Consider the following 21,739-nt stretch of genomic DNA (forward strand, 5'->3'; position numbering starts at 1 on the left):
CTTGTTCTCTTTAGGTATTGTTGATGACTGTGTGCCCTTTACAGGAGCAGAGTTGAGTGCTTAAAACAGAGAGTGTATGTACAGCAGAAAACATTTACCATCTGGTCCTTTACAGAGGGTTTGCCACCACTGGTTTACAGTACACATAGTATATATATCCTTTTACTTCAGCCGTTCAACATCTTTATTTAGATATATTTCTTAAAAACAGCATAAAGCTGGACTGTTATCCTAATCCAGTCTTGCACTTTTTATATCTTTTTATCTCAGATGCTTAGAACATTTAGCTCATGTATATTAAATGAAATCAGCCATATATTTGAATTTACTTGAATTATCATATAAATTACTGGGCCTGAGATGAAAACAAAGCTGAAACTGCAACCTATGCCATAGCTGCAGCAACTACAGATCCTTAGTCCACTGCACCTGGCTTCCTCTTATCATGCCTTTGTTGATGCTCCTTGCCCCTCATTTCTTTTGTTCTTTTGAATTATTTTTTCTTAGAGTGTTTTTCCCACCTCTTAGGTTTGGTCTGTACTTTGTATACTCTATTTCTTATCATCATCCTTGAAATTTAAACACTCATTTTTAACTTAGCAAACTCTCCTTATTGTATATATACAATTATTGTTCTTTTATACGATAAGCATTCATTTAAATGTATCTAAATATTTACCAATTTCTTTGCTTTTTTTCCCTTTTTTTTTTGGATTATTACTCAGGTTTATCTAATTTAATTAGTTCTAAAGACAAATGTTAATTTCTCAAATGAGTAATAAATTCATAATGAAGAATACCTATGACTAAAAATAAGCTGAGATTCCTTCAGCCCAAGTACATACATCCTTTAACATTATGTTTCTGAGGATCTAGGCTGGCAAATCTTCCATCTTCAAATTCCACTCAAATTTAAAGTGATTATGTGAGATAGCTGGATTAATATCTACTATGTTTGTGACTTGTTTTCTACTCATTGTCCTTTGTTTTCTATTTAGTCTTCCCCTCTTTCTACCTTTTCTAGTTTATTGAGCATTTCTCATGATTATTTTCTCTCCTCCCAGTATTATCAGTTACTACTTTTTTAAAGATTGTTTTTAGTGGCTATCCTAGAGTTGGCAATACACATCTACAACTAATCTGTATCTCCTTTCAAACAACACTGTACAATTTTATAGGTAGTGCAAGGTACCTCAAAACAGAGTATTCCCAGTTCCTCACTCTCATCCTTTTCATTTTCATCTACTGTTTCTCTAAAGCTCTTCCTTTCAGCAGGATAATGTGAGAAAAAAGAATGTACACATGTATGTATGACTGGGTCACCTTGCTGTGCAGTGTAAAATTGACAGAACACTGTAAATCAGCTATAATGGAAAAAATCAAAATCATTATATATATATAAAAGCTCTCCCTTTATGTAGAGCCATGTTTCTGAACTATGTGATTTTTCCTTTCCTCTGAAGAGTTTATCTTTTAACTTATTTTATGCAAGGCAGGTCTTCCGGTGATGAATTCTCCCATATTTTTTTTTGCCTGAAAAAGCCTTTGTCTTCACTTTTGAAAGTTCATTTCTTTGGACACTGAATCTTACATGGGTGATCTTTTTCTTTCAATGCTAAATATTTCACTCCAATGGCTTCTTGCTTGCATGGTTTCTGATTAAGAACTGTAATTTTTATCCCTGTTCCTGCTGGATAAGCTGCTTTTTCCTCTGACTTCTTTTAAGCCTTCTTTATTGTCTTTGGTTTTCTGCAGTTTGAGTAAAACATGCCTAGTGTAGATTTTTTTCGTATTTATCTTTGTCGGTATTTCTGAGCTTCTGGGTCTGTTTATGATGTCTGTCATTAATTTTGGAAACTTGTCAACCAGTATTACTTTAAATATCTCCTCTGTTCCTTTCTTTTATTGTTGATATTCCCAATACTTGTTAAACCTTTTGTAATGGTTCTTGAATGTTCTGTTGCTTTTTTTCATTCCTTTTTCTCTTTGCATTTGTGTTTGGGAAGTTTCTATTGACTTACCTTCGAGCTCAATTATTCTTTCCTTGGCTGTGTCTAGTCTACTCATGAGCCCAGTATGCTTTGTTTCTTTTACAATATTTTTAATTTCTATAGCATTTCCTTTTGATTCTTAGAGTTTTAAACTCTGCTTACTATATCCATGTATTCCTATCTGTTGTTTGCTTTTTCCATTTGCACCCTTAACACAATATAGTTAGTTTAAATTCCCTATTTGATGATGACAACATCTGAGCCTGTTTTTGATGCCTGTTTCTCTCTCAAGACTGCAGTTTTCAATTTTTAGTTAAAAGCTGGATATGACATCAGGAGCTGTGCTGTGTTTAATGTTTGCCAGAGTTGTAGGTGTTATGAGGCTTCAGTTTCTTCTAGTTTGCTTGCTTTTCCCCCCCCTCCTGTTGGCTTTGGGTTTCCCTAAGAATTCCTTAAGTAGCTGTGTTCTATTGGTCTCTCAGTTGTAATCCTGGATTATACTGGAGCTCTGTTAATATGGTGTTAAGGTGCTGTGGATGTGGAGCATTTTGGTTAAATCTCCCTTTTTTTTTTAAGTAGGCCTAGGTCCCTGGGCTGTCACCTTCTGAACCTTTTTCCCCTTCCTCCTTCCACTCCCTTACATGAGATGGGACGTTAAAGGGGCTGTAATTATCTATTTGCCCTTCCCCCAGGTCAGATAACACTCTGTAACAGCAGTTTCCTTTATAAGGCAGAAACATGAGGGGATCTTCCTCTGGTTGAAGTTCACTATGAGAACCTGGTGGGGCTTCCGGAGGTAAACCCCAGAAAAGTGTGGGGGACAACCCAAAAAGACGGTGTTTTAACACTCCAGCTATTTCTCTTATTGCTCTCCAGAAATTCATCAAAATTACTGTTAAGTGTTCCTCTGTTATTGGCTCCAGTAGCTTCTGTTTCCAGAAAGCTGATCTTGGCCATGTGTCTCTGTATTTACCTGTTTCTCTAGATTTTGAGGTGATGGTTTGCCCTGTGACCTCACTTCGTTCACGGATCTAAAAAGAGTCATTGATTGTCAGTTTGCTTAAAGTCTTATTGTGAGGATGGGAGCTTCCAAGCTGTTTCCTTATGAGAGCTGAAACTAGAAATCCACTCTCTTTTTTAAATTTGCTTTCCTTCACTTTTTGAAAGACAGCAATCCACATTCTTAATTTTCCACTGTTCTGGAAGGTTTTCAGCCATTATCTCTTTGTATAGTGTTTTTCCACCTTTCACTTTGGATCTCTGATGCTTATATATTAGACCAAAGCTTTTTGTAACTAGTGTACTAGGAATAAGTTACCAATGTCTTTAAGATAGTGATCTGCTGTGCTGGTCACCACTGGTTGCAAGCAGCCTCATTCATTTACCTCACTGTGTTGTGTATGCTGTTTTTTATGTTTGTTGTGAAACAAAAAGAGTGGTGAAGCACTGTTTTAGACCTTCCCCAGTCATGCCTTGTTCATTTGCATACATGCATGCGACACACACACATATATACATCTTTAAAACTATTCTAGCTAATTTCTGCGGGTATATATATTTCAGTTTGTTTATTTTTAGGGCCACACCTGTGGCATATGGAAGTTCCCGGGCTAGGGAGTGAATCGGAGCTATAGCTGCCTGTCTATGCCACAGACATAGCAACTCAGGATCCAAGCTGCATCTGTGACCTACACCACATTTCACGGCAATGCTGGATCCTTAACCCACTGAGCAAGGCCAGGGATCGAACCTGAGTCCTCATGGATGCTAGTCAGGTTTGTTAACCACTGAGCTACAATGGGAGCTCCCTATCATTTCAGTTTAAATCTTTCTTCAAATGTGTTTAATCTGCCTTTTAGATTTGTAATTTTTTTCCCAATTTCACCTGTTAACTTATTAAATATGCTAATTTACTAGGCTTTGCAAATAGCCTCCAACACACTCTGAGTAAAGCTGCAGGTAGTTTTAAATTTTTTTAGTGTAGCATTTTTTTTTTCCCCCTTTTAAGGCTGCATCCACAGCATGTGGGAGCTGCCAAGCTAAGGGCTGAACTGGAGGTGCAGCTGCTGCCCTACACCACAGCCATGGTCTGCGACCTATGCTGCAGTTTGTGGCAACACCGGGTCCTTAACCTACCAGGTGAGGGTGGGGAGCAAACCCGCACCCTCATGGATTCTAGTCAGATTCTTAACCTGCTGAGCCGCAACGGGAACTCCTAGTATTTTTTTAGTGGAGGTTAGGATATTTATTCCAGTGTTCTATCAGAGTAGAAATCTATACCTAAGGTATTTTCATCCTTGTGATTCTATTTTTTTTTTTTTTTTTTTAGGAACCAGTGATATATATTGGTTCAGTTTACCTCTTCTTATAGTCCACAGTGAAGAAAAACATATAGCTCAGTGAGTGTAGAATGTACAAAACTTAAACCAAGAAGATATCCTGACACTGACCGGTACCTAGATATTACCAATCAAAACGACTCATGATGAGAACTTTAACTGTTTACCAAACAACATCAGGCTCATGTCTTTAATAATAGTACTGCTGGAGGTCCTTAAAAAATAAGGTTTTTTTAAATGGGTTGTGGAAAATTTTCTTACCGATTGCTGTGTGCTTTGGAAAAGCTTAAATAGATTTAGTCATTTGCAACATCCATAGCTTAAAGTTATTTAGCAACTTTGAAACCACAGTTACTAATGGAATGAAGCATTTTTTTTTAAAAAAAATGCAAAACTACTTATTTATATATCAAAGAGATATTCAGCTATCGACTCAGTATTTTATAAACACGTATCTGATCATTTTTACTGGTGTGACCTTAAAGTTTATAATACCAACTGGTTCACAGACTTTAATGGGTTGCTGAAAACACCACATTTTCTCTAATATAGACAAGATACTTGGTATTTTTCCAAAGTTTTCTAGTATGCCTTTGCTAGCTGAAAGCAGTCTCACTGAAGTCCATATACCAATAACTGCATCTAAACTTTCAAAGCTGTTGGATAAACTCTTTTTGCTCTTTTCTATATAGAATACCTCTGGCCCAACAACCCACAGCTCCAGTGCTGCATTAATCACTCCTTTAATAGTCGTCATCCCGCACACCGTTTGCAGGTTATAATCTTCTCCCTCCATAATTTCTTTTGGATCTGGGTAGCACTCCCATAACTAAAATGTCTGACCAAGTTAACAGTGTGTTAGAGAAACAGATCATTTTAGTTAGCTTTCTTTTTCTGTGTCTTCTATAGGCGTGGTGCCAAAGGTCACGGGAAGGAAGGAGGAAGGGTCTAGACACTCCACATCAGCAGAGCTCCCCTCCCCGTCCAGGGTTCATAAACCCTCCACTTTATCACATCAATCTTGGTATCACCGGCTGTACCTTTCTAAACTTCTGCATTTACGAAAATCTAAATTACCTGATAGTGGGTAATAGCAGACTTGGTTTAATTATTAGTGTTTCCTATACAAGTAAATCTTGGTTCTAGACCTCTATATTTCATGCTTTTAACATATTTTAGAAGTGAATTTTAGATGTGAATACGTTTTTCTACCAACCTGAAGAGAGAAGCAGTAAGGTTTTCATACAGAGATACTCTTCGTAAGACACCTGAAGCCTCTGTAACTCAGAGGAAACATACAGCATATGTCTACATTGGTCATACATGCAGGGTAAAGCCATTCTCTGCCTGTGGAAGACAAATATTAGTGTTTAGTCAGAAAGAAATCATTCTTGTTCCCCTAAAAAGGTAATATTTTTGTTTTATTTTGCAAAGCTATGAACTCATCTAACAGTTGCTATTAATGCTAATTCCCTGTGGACCAGAATTTTGGAAAACTTTCCTTAATATTGTGGAGACATTATTTTACTGTATTTAAGTATTTAGAATTTATTCCTACACAATTTATTACCTGGTTTTCATTTAAATCTAAGTTTTATGGTAGTATTTGAATATGTCCACTTAGCAAACAGTTGTAAATCCTACCCATTTGAAAATCAAAAGGTTTTTTTTCCCACAGCATTCCAGTCTAAAGACAACTATATTTGATACTGTTTTTAGTTACGTAGCGAGTTAGATTTCGAATTTAACTCTAGGCTTTCTGATATCCCAAATCTGCCTCTGACTGACTCTATGTGACTACAGGTACCACATGAATTCTCAATTAGGATTCTCAGCAGTTATTACCACATCTCTGATTTTCAAATAGACCTAAATAAGATCCTCCAACTTTTTAAACGACACTGGGAGTCTGAAACTGTGCTTTTTGTTAATACTTTTTAAAATACTTCAAGATCTGTTTTGTTTTGCAAATTTTCTGACAGAAAATGATCTTAGACTTAACAGAAAATAAAGGTTATTTTTACAGCAGCATAAAGACATAAGAATGGGAAATAAGAATGCCCACTGGCACAGAGTTTCTCTAATTCCTACTTGATTGCTATAACTGTTAAATTTAAATTTGAGTGCCCTTAAAATAAAAATTAGATGAATTTTATAAAAGATATGTTGGTGTTTCATATAAATCTCTTGTTCAGTTTTCGTCCTAATTTAATGACCTCATGTTGCTTTTTACACAGTGTAAGGAGTAGGTATTGTTAATGTTTCTAATTTTTAAAATAAGCATGAGCAGAAAGTACTTAAGAGATTTCAAATGTCTTTGAGTTTACACATAAGCTGCGTATTTTTATCAGTGAAATGTGACCAACGAAGAGTAAGTCTATGTGGCAGTGATGTGGTCTGGCCAACCACACAGCAGTACCTACTACCCGAGGGCACAGATACAGCCCCTTCTTGGAATACAGTCTGATTACAGTGTATCCTGTATTTCACATGCCTTTCGTCATGTTCTCACTTAGAAGCCTTGGCTTCTCCTTCCGGTCTTAGCTCAAATGACACCTCCTCCTAGAAGCCATTATCCACCTTATCTTGAACAGGCCTCTCTCTAGTAAAAGCCCTATCACAGTCTGAAATTATTCTGCTTATTTGGTGGTTAACTGTATGCAGTAAATAAAGCGTGAGTCAGGGGGCCCTGTTTGTCTTGTTCTCTGCTATAGTTCTCGTCTAGTAGGTACCAGGCACATATGAGGGTATGAAAGTACCGTTCTCCTGTAATCCACTTTCCCTCATGATTTTCCTCTATCTGAACCCCCACCCCAGCACTGACTTCATGCTCCTACAATAAATCTAGATTCTATTTCATGGCCTTCAAGATTCAGCTTGACTTGGCCCCTGTCCACGCCTCTGAACTCACAGTACATCCTCAGTGGCTTTTTCTCAATGTCTCCTCCATGCCAAGGTTGTTGCTAGCCTTTGTACTCATCTCTGCAGTGCCCTTGCATACAGCACCGTGCTCTTTAGGGAGGTCTTCTGTGGTCCCCCAATCTAAGGAGCTCATGTCCCTCTCCCCCCACCTCCCTATTATACCCTGCCTCTCTGAAACAATTTTGGCCATTTATTTATTTGATTTTCCACAGCAGTGTGTTAGCAAAAGGCCTCATCTATTATAGCTCAAGCTCTTAATATGTCTGGCACTTGGTAATTACTCAAATATCACTGAATGAATACTGTGCTGGAAAATGAGTATCTCCAATAGAGAAATAATACCAAGTTTAACTCAAAAGTTAAGTGTCTGGAACTAGTGTCAGCCAGTCTCTACTGAAACAATAATTTGAGCTTACTACATCCTAAGGCAAGCTAAGCCCTCTCACTTCTCACTCAAGCTCAAATAGATGTTTTCTATAACTTCTACCCATTATTTTTGTGCCTGGCATCCTCAACAGATAAAACAGTATGCCTGCTTTATCTTCAGAGGACATCTTTTTAGACTGTCCTCAGAGCCCGCAGCGCCCCTTTCTCTTTCCTCCATGTAGCCCCTGTTCATCAGGTGACGTTAATTTCCAAACTCCTTGCCACTCTGGCCATAATTAAATTGTCACTGTTGCTTTTAATATGGCATCTAGTTCTAAACCCCAACTCCTAATGATAGATTAACTCACATAGACTACAGTGAGACGAATTAACATTTCCTTAATTATTTTAGAACCTGTAGTCAACAGCACCCGGCACTCACAGTTTAAAAATCTCCATCTTTTTCCACACAAACAGAAATCTGCTTCATTTATCACTCTGCCCAGACCATGGATATGTGTGTGTATGAATTCCCTCTTTGCATGTTATACATAAAGGAGATAAGCTATGAGCACAAACGAGTGGCAAAAGAAGGTAGAAAGTGATACCAGGGAGGGACAGTTCAGAGAGCTTTTACGTAGCGTGTGACCAGCAAGAGCTGGGGGTGTGTTTGAAGAACAGATGATCTGAGGGTGAACCCAGAGTTTGTGAAGGAACAGTGAAGAGAGGAAGCGAGGCCAGACTATACAAAGCCAGAGAGCACTCCGGGTGTGCCCTGGTGTTCACTGAAGACAGGCTGGGGAGATACATGTGCATTAGGAAGAAAAAGACTAGTCAGCATGCTGGAGGATACACCAGAAGCAGAAAACCAGTTAGGAAACAACTGCCATGAGCTAAGTGGGAATGGGCGCCTAAAATATTTCACACGTAGAAGCACAGGCCTAGAGGATGAGAGAATAGCTGATTTATCAAATCTTAAAGCATGGCTGGTTCTTTCCCAAATTAAAAAACAAAAAACAAAACTTGTTCCTGTGTTCTTTCCAAGTGGTAAACATTGAATGAGCCTTGCCATGGAAAGAGATACCTCCTGTCTCTGGGTCCACACCTGCCATCCCCTCAGTCTAGTTTCATTTGTAATTACCCTTATTGAAAGCAAGATCCACATGGATTTTATCATGCTGTTTCCTTTCTGGAATAGGGTTGTAAGATTCCTTTCTACTCACTAAAGAGTGCACTGGCCCCAGGAAATGCTGTTAAAAAAAGTCCTTAAATAGGTCCTGGGACAGTGCGAATGGCACACGCGATTATGCGATTTGTCCTGCACTTTACGCGGTCTGCCTTAAGCACTGACCACCAACAACTTTACTGCAAGGTTGCCCACTTCCAAGATACCTGGTAGGACTGATTCATTCCTGAATGAATATGAATACGGGGAAAATGACTCATAAATGACTTACTCATTAATAACCAGATCAGGAGCAAAACACAGCAAGCTGGCACTTGATTGTCTGTATGATCTCCACCCCAGGGCGAACGCCATGAGAAACATCCATGAATACTGCAGGAGGGTCATTTGGTCATCCAGGTGTAAGTTCCTGAATCCTGAATTCAGAGAAGTACAGGTAGGACGGAGGAAACACTCAAGCTGCCCAGGAGAGAATCATCTCCCCGGGAAGTGCCGAAGACAGTGGGGGAGGACCGGTGACAGACGGGAAGCGAGGCACAAAAGGGGCACCCTTTTCCTCTGTCAGCTGATATAAGAAGACCAGAGCCCTCGGTGCTTTTCAGTAGCATTCTATGCGAGAAAACTTACAAAAATAGCCAGTTTCTGTCACTTTTTGCCTATTTAAAAAGTAAAACACTATTTACTAAGCAATGAAATAGAAAGCCATTAGTCCTGGCCTATAACATTACTCATTCAGTGAATATAAGTTAAAAAATCTCCTCTGCTATCGATACCTCTTTCCCCCTTGATGGAGTAGGGAGGACAGGAGGTCAGGCTACTTCATTCTTATTTTCTGTTTGTGTCAACTTAAGACTGTCAGTTGTCCTCTGGGATGGCAGAGTGACTGTCAGTTGTCCTCTGGGATGGCAGAGTTGACATTAATCCTGATCGCTGTTGTTCTACATCCGGTTCCAATATGGGAACTTCTCTATTACGTGAAAAATTTTTTTTGACTTTTTGGGGCCACACCTGCGGAAGTTCCCAGGCTAGGTACACCACAGCCATAGCAAAGCCAGATCCAAGCCACATCTGGGACCTACACCACAGCTCGAGGAAACGCTGTATCCTTAATCCACTGAGCAAGGCCAGGGATCAAACTTGTGTCCACATGGATATTAGTCAGATTTGATTCTGCTGAGCCACAGAGGAACTCCATAGATTAAATAAAATTTATTTAGTTATTTTGCTTTTTAAAAGGGCCTTGCCTATGGCATATGAAAAGACCCAGGCTAGAGGTCAAATTGGAATTGCAGCTCCTGGCCTGCACCAGAGCCATGCAACGCAGGATCTGAGCCGCGTCTGTGACCTACACTACAGCTCACGGCAACGACAGATCCTTAACCCACAAGCAAGACCAGGGATTGAGCCTGCATCCTCATGGAATACTAGTTGGGTTCATAACACAAACTCAAATTTATATTCAACATGTATCATTTTAGTGAAGAATCAAAATCATTCTACTTTGGTACATTTTGACAGTGTCACTATTTTTTTTTTTTTTTACTAATTTTACAAACACCCTAATTTTTAAAAGTGATAAAAATGATACATTTTCTTCCCCTAGACTTACGTGTGAGATTAATTTTGAGTGAAGTCTTAGAGCTCTAGTTCTGATGTTACTCTATCCTATCTGAAATTACTATGCTCTGATTAATAATCTTAGAAACAAGGAGTGGTGAAAAGTATTATTGTGTCTCTTCGCTGCCGTATTTACCTGACTCTCCCCTTGTGAGTCCCTAGAACCGAGTAAGAGAAATAAGACATGCCTTGCAACCGGGATGATGAAGAGCAAGAATGCCTTTTTTAAAAAGTCTGGGATTCGCACCTGAGCTGTGTGGCATCTTTGGCACCTTACCTGGTATTGCCTTTGCCCATTTCACTGCCGCAATCACCTGCCGCCCACCTAACATGTTGAGTGCGGTCATGATCCGCCAGGTGGAATCTGGAATCGAGCTGTCATATCCTGCATACAACACCTCAGGCTCAATGACTTCCAGCAGTGACACCAGGGTGGGGGTGAGCTGTGGTAGCGTTGCAGGAACTATTGTTTTATTAGCAGAATTTTCAGAAGTTTCTTGTGAGACTCCTGTAGTGGCCTGCTGAATTCCTTTTATCTTTTTCTTTGTTTTTCGAGCTGTGGGTATATTAAAAAAAAATACACAAATGAATTGTAATGGGAAAGTCTAGGTGGCACAGTTTATTCAAAATTTCTCAAACTATTTAGTTTAAAAGACAACTCTTTGATTTAGCAATTATGATAGTGACATGGAAGGAGAGAAGAACACATTGCTTTCCTCCTGAAAGCAGAAGATCAAGAGGAACCCATTCATTTCTTAATTTCCTCTACAAATAATCCAATTATCTCCTCATCATAGCTGTACTTATATAAAATTGTCTTACCACATTATGTCAAAATACAAACAAATCACTTTCATAGACTCTTCTACTTCTATCTCATTTCACGCCAAAGTCAAATTTTTCTTTAATCATATAAGGCAGATTACTTTTACTATCAATTGAAAGAAAGAATCTAAGTTTGTGATACGAGACTAGCCATTGCAGCTTAGGTTAATCTGAATTGTGGATACACACAATGAAGAGAGTGATACTGTTTATATCCTTGCACAAAGGCCCCTTATCAAAACAGTATGATGATATGATGACAGAGCAGAGCACATGCTAAAAACAGCATAGATTCAAATAGCAGAAAAACCCACTTTTTACGTTGATACCATAGATACTATGTGGGACTTAAAAAATCTTTGTGGAGGACTTCCTGTCGTGGCTCAGCAGTAACGAATCTAACATCCATGAGGACTCATGTTGGATCCTTGGCCTCGCTCAGTGGGTTAAGGATCTGGTGTTGCTGTGAGCTGTGGTACAGGCCAGTGGCTGCAGATCCAATTCAACCTCTAGCCTAGGAACCTCCATATGCCATGGGTGTGGCCTTAAAAAGCCAAAAGTAAATAATTTACCAGTGGGAAATTTCTTTTATATGAGATTTATATAGATGAGTCTATAAACCGAAAGTGTCCATTTATTAAGATAAAGCTATCTTTTATTTTTGACTTAGTTTGGGACAGTATAATCAAATTACAACATGGAGTCTATAATTTTTTTTAGTAAATGAACTTACTTGTTCTACTATTTGTTTAAGTATATGTGCTGCCAAAGCAAGCCAAGAATTTTAGCATTCTTAAAGAGAACGTACTGAGAGCTGCATGGAGGGCAAGGACTACAGAGACATGAAAGAAGAGATAGACCTGTCTTAGTCATCAGGCATGCAAACCGTTTTGTTAAGCAAAAAGTCAGTGCGAATCACGTGTACAAATCATTATTAGATCCTTTGTCCCAAAGATGACAACATGTATCATTTGCGGAGGGCAGCTATGGGGTAAGAACTCTGTATTTCAGTGGGTAGTGTTAGAAGGGAAACACCCCTGTCGTCTGCACTGACTAGGGTGCTCCCCTTTCTTCCTGTGTTCTATGCTGAGACAGTGAAGAGCTCTCAGTTAACAGTTCAGGACAGAGAAACACGGTCACGATCGATCTGTTCTGATTTGACCATGCTCCACTGGAGACACGGTATGACGTGGCGTAGAGAGGGCGTACAACGCAGCCAACATGTTTGCACTTAAATCCTGGCTCTGCCATTTAGTCATTGGGTATCTGTGCAAGTTATTCCCTGGGCCTCAGTTTCCTATTCTGTAAAATGATAGTATCAGTACTTACCTCATAGGGTCCACTGATAATTACATCACTTAAAATATATAAAATGCATGAAACAGTTCCTGGCACACTTTAAGTGCTATATAAGAATGATCATTGCCTCAACTGGTAGTAAAACATAGTTTTAGAATATTTTAAATTCACGCAGTTCATGTTTATAGAGGAGTAACAAAATTTCAAAAAAGGAAGAGCTTCTACACATAAGGAAACCCTTTAAACAATCCAAGGTATCTCAATGACACTAAGATCTCAAAATTCTAAAACTCAAAAGCAAAAGTAAAGTACAACTTATACAACTCAACAGCAAAAAAGCCAACAACCCAAATGAAAGATGGGCGAAGGACCTGAATAGCCATTTCTCCAAGGAAGATATACAGGTGGCCAACAAGCACTTGAAACAACACTCAACATCCCTGATTATTAGAGAAATGCAAATCAAAACTACCCTGAGGTACCACCTCACACCAGTCAGAATGGCCATCATTCATAAGTCCACAAATAACAAACGCTGGAGGGGGTGTGGAGAAAAGGGAACCCTCCTGCACTGTTGGTGGGAATGTAAACTGGTACAACCCCTATGGAGAACGGTATGGAGGTACCTTAGAAAACTATACATAGATCTACCATATGACCCAGCCATCCCACTCCTGGGCATATATCCGGACAAAACTCTACTTAAAAAAGACACATGCATCCGCATGTTCATTGCAGCAGTGTTCACAATAGCCAAGACATGGAAACAACCCAAATGTCCACTGATAGATGACTGGATCAGGAAGATGTGGTATACGCAATGGAATACTACTCGGCCATAAAAAAAAACAAAATAATGCCATTTGCAGCAACATGGATGGAACTACAGACTCTGATCCTGAGTGAAGTGAGTCAGAAAGAGAAAGACAAATGCCATATGATATCACTTATATCTGGAATCTAATATATGGCACAAAGGAACCTTTCCACAGAAAAGAAAATCATGAACTTGGCGAAGAGACTTGTGGTTGCCAAAGGGGAAGGGGCGGGAGTGGGAGCTTGGGGTTAATAGATGCAGAATGTTGCCTTTGGGATGGATGAGCAATGGGATCCTGCTGTGTAGCACTGAGAACTCTGTCTAGTCAATTATGATGGAGCATGATAATGTGAGAAAAAAGAATGTATACATGTGTAACTGGGTTACCATGCTGTACAGTAGAAAAAAATATATATATAAATGATAAAAGAAATAATCTGTATGTTTCCAGAAAAAATAAATTCAAAGTACTTCTCTACTGAAAAAAAAAAAAACAAAGTACATAAACACACATATCCTAAATCCCACTAAAATAGTCCTGTAAATACCCTCAATTAACCCCAACTTTAAGTCTGTCCAGAATGTATGTTTCTAGGCTCCACATTAGAACACAGAAAGGATAATGACAAGCTGGAGGTTTTAAAGTCCCCTTCTGTACTCAGTACATAGCTAGCTAATTTCTTACTGATTATCTATACTCAGAGAGAACGGATGCTTCTGAATAAAGCTCAGAAAGCACGAGCGAGCCCAACTGTGTTGTGTGTGCTATGAGCTAATGTATTTTCAAATAACTGTAGGAAGGAGTTGTTAATTGCCTTATTTAAGCAATCATGACTTTTAAGCTATTCAGTAATAAGATTTTATTCTAAATAAAGTCCCTGACCCTTTGGAGCATGCAGTAGACTTAACATATGATCTCTACATAAATGGTCATATTCTGTGATAGCTGGACTTCATTTTTTTTTTTTTGCTTTTTAGGGCCACACTTGAGGCATATGTAAGCTCCCAGGCTAGTGGTCCAATCTGAGCTGTAGCTGCCAGCTTAACACCACAGCAGCACCGGGATCCAAGCTGAGCTGCATCTGCGACCAACACCACAGACTGTGGCAATGCCAGATCCTTAACTCATTGAGCAAGGCCAGGGATCAAACCCTCAGCCTCATGAATTCTAATGGGATTCGTTTCTGCTGTGCTGCAGTGGGAACTCCCTCAACTTCATTCTTAATGACACTAATCTTATTTAGTTTAAAACAGCTTAAAATATTAGTTACGAAATCTGCTAATATCGTAAGCCTCCTTGCCCGTAAGTTCCACTTGACTCATTATGACAAAAATAAAGCTGTAACTTGGAATAATTACAATTCACCTTCAAATGAAGTAAGTGTAAAACATTTGGGATCACCATTAAAGAACTTACCTGTTTTCAAATGCCAGGCACTTTAAGCAATAAGGAAGGTTGCCTTGAAATCAACCTTGAGAATTACTTGGTGTGGGGCAAGAGTATCAAATACACCACTCACATCACACAAGTTCATTTATGGAGAGAACAGGGTGCTGAGAGGGTGGACTGCTTCTGAAAAATTACTCTGGGGCTATCAGGAAACTGCCTGGCTTAGGGGACGCATTCTGATGAACAAGAGAACATTTTGAAAGACTATTTAAAAAAAAAAAGCAAAACCAATATAATAGATGAGTCATGTATTCCACGCTTAAATATTATGGGCCCGCCAAATATTTCTGGGGCACACACATACCTACTCCAAATAAAGGTTTTATATATACTGGAATAATTAAAAACAAAAGTGAGGCTTTCACACTAAAATCACACATACACAAAAACTCAGATTTTTAAAAGCCTTTCTTTAAATTTTTCTACAAGTACAATTACATTATCAACTACATGATATATGCTACCCAATATCTAATACATTATTAAATAACAGTCTGTAATTAGGTGTGTAAGTGGACAGGAGGTTACTCGAGGCTTTACCTGAGGGTGTGTTTAATACGAGGCTCCAAAATTACCCCTCTGAGTAGAAGAATGTATACTGAAGACTAGCATGGTGTAGCTCTTGACAAAGGCCAGTTTCCCTACCCTTCCGGCATTTTATGTGACAACTTAAAAAAGCATGCACATATGGTTGTTTTTTAATATAGTATTTTGGGAAATGGCAGCTTAAATTGTATGTTTAAATTTTGTTCAAAAAAGTCCACTTTTCAATGAAAGATCTGACTAGAAATGGCAGTGATGACATATTTGGTAACACAGAGAAAATCAGGTGTCACTCGCTGCCATGGTCGTCTTCCAGTGAGATGAAAGCAAAGGGCACTACAGTTGTTACTAAATTGTCGGAGGAAGGGGACAAATGTACTCATCCAGCCCCACCAGAATTACTACTTGAAACAAAATCTTCTCTTGGAAAAAAAAATCCCTTATACTTGGGACAGGAGAGGAATTGCTCAGAAGGTTCATTATATGCTTAAAGCTCCAAAGACCAAAGGTAATAAGCTTGATGCCTATTTGGGAAAGCATCTAAAAATGTTACTGGGTAAACGACCATACTGCAGTAGTGGTATGATAGAATTTTATTTTAGTTTGTCCTTTGAGTAGACAAAGCTAAATACAGAATAGCTGAGATGAAAACGTGGGGATTCAAGGAACGTAGTAAAACTGGGCCTGGAGAATACATATAAACCAATCACTAGAAACGGACATGCCTTAATACACACTTATTTAAAAGGTCGGAGAGCAGAAAAATGAAACTATAAAATATGCACAGAGATCTGGTATGCAAGAAAGTAAGGAATAACTATCCCGTTTTGTTTAAAAAAAAAAAATTACCCTTGTGGCACTGAAAGCGAACCTCTACATGGATCTGTAATCAATCTCTAGCTTTTGCAGCACCTACAAGAAGGTGGGCAGTTAGCATTTTCTTTAAATCAGTGCTTAACATGTTAGCAGTAAACTTGAAGCAACCTAGTCATACCTAAAAATCAAAACAAAAAACAGAAACAAACACACCAGGCGAAGTTATTGGTGTGTTTCCAAAGTCTTTCCATGGTGAAGAAAGGGCTAATTTCATCTTTCTGGCTCTCAAAGTAGTGTGAAGACATGAGGATCATGCTGTGTGTGGCCGCGGGCACGCGACTTCCCACAGACCTGCTTGGTAACGGACGGCACACACGCACAGGGTGAGCGAGACAGCACCAGCCGTCTCTCTTCTATCAGAAGAACCACACGGCTTCCACTCTCCCTCCACTGCCACCATGTACAAGTTCAGTCTTTGCAAAATACTAATCTGATCATGTCTCTGCCCTGATTTGCCAACTAACGTCTCCTCAGCTTCTCTAGATTTAAAGTTTCATGTTGCTTCTTCCAGGAAGCTTTCCCTGCCTTTCAGGACAGAATGAGGGGACGCTCCTCTGGCTGCTGTAGCTCCGTTCCTTTTGTGGGGTGCCATGCCATTTTGCGATTGACTATGCAACCTAAGCAAACAGGAAACTGCCCGAATGCAGGCACTGTTTTATTCCTTTTATGTCTAGTGCCTGCCTTGGTGAGTATTTGCTGAATCAAGGTCACCACTACCACATTCATGGAACTTGCAATTCCAAACTTTTTCTCAGAGGAAAGATTTTAAATGATGAGATCAACTTGTTATATAAACAAGGATATGAAACTCAAACTTAGAACTAGTTTTAGATTTCTTTCCTGAAAAAACAAAACAAACAAAACCCATCCAACGCCTCCTTGGGCAGTAGCCCCACCACCCCCGCCAGTCTGCAGGTCTGTAATAAACACACATACATATGCACACGTGTTTGCCAAGTAACAGGTAAGTAACAGAATATTAGACATGTAAGTATACTGGTTAGAAATAACCCTAGCAAATAGTTTTGAGGTTGAAAAAAGGAATAAGAAAGATCAAAGTAATGTTTCAAGTCTTGTAAGTTTCATTATCTAATTCTCCTTTTTTTTTTTGTCTTTTCTTGGGCCGCTCCTGTGGCATATGGAGGTTCCCAGGCTAGGGGTCCAATCGGAGCTGTAGCCGCCGGCCTACACCAGAGCCACAGCAACTCGGGATCCCAGCTGCGTCTGCGACCTCCACCTCAGCTCATGGCAACGCTGGATCCTTAACCCACTGGCAAGGCCAGGGATTGAACCCGCAACCTCATGGTTCCTAGTCGGATTCATTAACCACTAAGCCACGATGGAAACTCCTAATTTTCTTTCTTAGTATATAGTCTGGCTACACTGAATTCAATGTGTATAGTAAGAGCTGGTAAATTTATGCAGAATATGAAACGCTCATTAAAATCCTATTTTAATTATTATATATGCTTATGTTTTAAAAAGTAAAATGAATTTCTATAGGATACAGAGACAATTCATTTTAGATACTTACCTTCCAGGTTCATTCCAGCTTGAAGACACTTTCTGTAGCGGCATGCTGGACAGTTTTTTCTTCGAATTTTATCAATGATACAGTCATTTCTTCCAGCACAAAGATAATTGTGCTGTCCTATATGGAAAACAAAAACACTTTTAAAATTCCACAGGTCTTCAAGGATATTTTTATGGAAAGACTCTGTCTTTTTTCATTTCGGTGGAACATAGCCAGGGACTGCAGACACTGGTTAAGGAAGGTATTAGCATACGTCCTACATCCATTACGAAGTTGAGAGGTCAGCTTAAAAGAAAGTCGTTCCTAATATGCTCACCAAACGTAGTTCATTAAAAGACTTGACTGTAGCCTACACAGAGAAGAGTGCACACATCACAAATGTATTCCCTACCGCATTTTCATGAACTGCACACCTCCATGCAGTCGGTTCTCAGATCAAGGAGCAAAACAGTGCCCCGCAAACCCGCTTCTTGCCCAGCCTTTCCAGTCACTCCCCACCACGGGTCATCCCTTTCTGGATGAACTGCTCTTTGAGTTGTGCTGTCATTTCTTCTCGTAACAGTGAGAAGACAGTCTCTGTAGTCACTATCTTATTATGACTTCTAACTTAATGGTTAGGAGAACTACAGAAAGAGGAAACCGGTTTAAAAATACTCCGAGAGTCCCAAAGGGAAAATGACTTCAATTCAACACTATACCACCATATTCAAATAAAGTGTACTCCCCCTCCAAGTTTTAAATGAAGTGGCAAACACTTAATCTTAATTATGCTAAGGCTGCCAGCAGTTAGTTAGGTGAATCAGAGACTTGGCAAACTGAACTACTGTGTATAGATCTTAAGGAGATTTGTTCATTATTTCACATGCTTCTTTGACTCCAAATATTAAAGATCGTTACGATCGGAAGTCTTCAGGCACCCAGTGTTAACTGATGTGTGGCAAGAGGCACAAGCAGAGTTTTCACCTGACAAAAATTTTCAAGGGAAATCTGAAAGGAAAAGACAAAAAAAAAACCCCACCACCAAAAAACTCCCTACTCTCTGCCTACCTTCAATATACATTCTTGTCGTTTTCTTTAGTTGAAGAAAACAATCTGAGGCCTGGCAAAAACGGAAAGGATCCTGCTACAGAAAACCAGCACATCTCAATCAGTAACTAGGACGCCACGTTCCTTACGCTAGGGCAACAGTCTTCAGAAGACTGCAGGATATCTGTCTTCTCAAAAGTAAGCCTTCTTCAATTTGCTAGGTTCGAATATACTTAGTTCTAATGTCTGGGAAAAGATTCTTTATGCATAGAGTGACCTACTGGACTCAGATGAAATCAAACCATGTTCAGTTCTTCCTAACATGATAAATCATAATGCTTGTTAAGCATTAGTTTGGGTAGATGATTAACAGTATTAGGTCCAATTCTTTGTGAGGACTAGGCCACAGAGCCGACGAATGGCCTGCAGTCCAGCTGTGTTCCAGGTTGTCCTCCAGTGCCAAATGTCTGTGCCAGCCGCTTCTGCTCCTTTCCGTATTGTGCAAGCTTTCGAGCTTCTTTACTTGGACATGAAATGGAAGCACTAACCTACCAGTTCTCTCTCTGTACAGTTAAGTCAGAACAACAGATATAATCATAATTGAAGCAGTTATAATACAAAGACATTCTACCCCCTAAGAACATCCCTGAATCACTGGAGTTACTAGAAGGGACAAGTGTAAAAATTACTCACTGCCAAACACGGAAAAAGTTCTAATGCTTTATTTATATCTAACCAAAAGGTCAGAATGTGCCCATTATGCCAATAATGATTTTTTTTTTCTTTTTAGGGCTGCACTTGTGGCATATAGAAGTTCCCAGGCTAGGAGACGAACCAGCGCTGTAGCTGCCGACCTACACCACAGCTCACGGCAACGGCAGATCCTCAACCCAGGGAACATGACCAGGGATCAAACCGGCGTCCTCAGGGATACTAGTCGGGTTCGTTACTGCTAAGCCACAACAAGAATTCCTTAATAATGATTTCTTTATCCCAGGTATATCTCAAGCAAAATTAAGCATCTGAGCTTTAGGATCGGGGCACTGTACTTTAAAAGTTAAAATCAGCTCTGCTGGTTATGAGGCAGAAGTTGGACAAGTCTGTGCATGTCTCATCCATACAAGGGGGAGTTCTGACTGGTGGTCACTGTTTACAAGCATGGCCGTGTGCCACTAATAGCCACTCCCCATCAGTCCTTCTGAGAAGACAATAAGACGTCTTATTATTATTATGGAGTTCTTTGTCTTCTACCACTTGGGAAATTCTTTTTCTAACTAAAAAAAGAGAGTAAATGTCAGGAGAAGAGCCTTCAGGCAGCCTGAATTTCTCAACATTGTTTTGTGTGCATTACATTTATTTTTAAGATACAAAAATCTATTTTTGGCAATTGATCCTGGTTTCTGTTTCTGGTAGGCGCGGTAACCAGCCGCCAAGATGGCCCCAATGGTCTCGGTCTCCTGGTATTCACACTTACAGAGTCCCTTCCCATACTGTACCAGGATTGCTCTCTGTGCCCAGTGAAATGCAGCAGAAGTGACAGTGTGTCACATCTGAGATTGTGGTATAAAGAAATTATGTTTCCATACTGGTCACAGTCCCTCGTGGATCACTTGTCCTGGGGGATGCCAGCTGCTCAGTTGAGAGCAGCTCTAGAGGAGGCCCACGTGGTAAGGAACTGAAGCTTCTTGCCAAAGGCAGTGTGAATGGGCTGGTAAACGTCCTCCAGCCCCAGTCAAGCCTTCAGGTGACCGCAGCCTCCACCACGTCTGCATGTTACCGCGTCATGGGCAGGACTACCCAGCTCATAAGCTGCTCCCGAACTCCTTCCTCTCAGAAACTACATGACATAAGAAACGTCCACTGATGTGGGGGCAATCTGTTACACATCAACAGACAACTAATACAGTAGGGATTAGTAAAGCTGTTACAAATAAATTTAAGTTATAAAAAGCAATGATCTGAGAAAATATTTGGTAATAAATAGAACAGCGATGCATGCACATGATCAAGATACTGAGCGAACGGGTAACACAGCAAAGGGCACGTGTAGGAGTTTCTGTGGTTGGTATACCTATTGGAAGCACGCAGGTTTTCAATGTGAACTGCAAGAGTCGCCTGAGCTTATTCCTTTACTGCTCTCAGTGACGATGTGGTACCCTGGAAAGTGTACTGCGCAGGGTGCCAGGAAGCCCGGGGTCTGCACTGCGGCCCTACCGCCTTGCTGTTTCATCTCAGTCATGTTTACTAGCCTGAGCCCCAGCTTCCCCAGTGGTAAAGGTGGAAAATTAGCCCCTACTTTGCTGAGCTTCTGCAAGGGTTAAAGGTAGCTGTGCAGAAGGTTCTTAAAATAGTGCCTAACACGTTACAAGCACTCAATAAATGGTAGCCATTAGATAATTCCCTTGTTATTGTTTTTATCTCAGTATCTACAAGAGTACACAATGCCAGGAGACAAGACTTTTGATCATACCAGGATGTCATTGTGACACTGAGGTTAAGAGCCTGTTTGGGAGTTCCCACTGTCGTGCAGTGGGTTAAGAAGCCAACTGCAGCAGCTCAGGTCACTGCAGTGCAACGAAAATCATAAAGCTTCATATCTTCACCGTTAAAGAAAGTGGTCTAAAGTATGCAGCTGGGCTTAAAGTGCATTTCCATCATGTCTCGAAGGGAAAAGCAGAAGAACTGCTCCGAGTTAGGCTCACAAATCATTACGGAATTTTAGAGCTCGAAGGGACCGTGGAAAGCATGTAAATCGAATAAAGGATTTACTTAACAAAGTCCACGTTTTAACCTTCTCGTATTAATTATGTCATCTAGCCATCATACTTAACTGAAATGCTTAAATGATACAAATTCTGAAGCGGGATAGCATATACTCAATGAAATTTTAACTCAAAACAAAAATTAACTGACTTTATAAGGGATTAAGCCCAGAGGGCACATGGCCT

General features: G+C 39.8%; 1 protein-coding gene across 10 annotated transcripts in view; it reads right to left on the bottom strand.

The window, feature by feature from the left end:
* The window catches only part of NR3C1 (nuclear receptor subfamily 3 group C member 1), a 133,627-nt gene that overhangs the window by 10,592 nt on the left and 101,296 nt on the right, over positions 1 to 21,739 (bottom strand). For 9 of the 10 annotated variants that reach the window (XM_047778935.1, XM_047778939.1, XM_047778934.1 and 6 more), the window contains exons 4-7: positions 17,766 to 17,882; positions 10,699 to 10,977; positions 9,076 to 9,220; positions 5,547 to 5,677 (exon numbers count right to left, since the gene is read on the bottom strand). In XM_047778935.1, the coding sequence (XP_047634891.1) occupies positions 5,547 to 5,677; positions 9,076 to 9,220; positions 10,699 to 10,977; positions 17,766 to 17,882 (672 nt within the window). Of the gene's footprint in view, positions 1 to 5,538; positions 5,678 to 9,075; positions 9,221 to 10,698; positions 10,978 to 17,765; positions 17,883 to 21,739 lie in introns of those variants that run through there. The other variant, XM_047778941.1, reaches the window with a different exon arrangement.

This window comes from Phacochoerus africanus, chromosome 4 (assembly GCF_016906955.1).
Source record: "Phacochoerus africanus isolate WHEZ1 chromosome 4, ROS_Pafr_v1, whole genome shotgun sequence".
In the NCBI taxonomy this organism is placed as follows: Eukaryota; Metazoa; Chordata; class Mammalia; order Artiodactyla; family Suidae; genus Phacochoerus; species Phacochoerus africanus.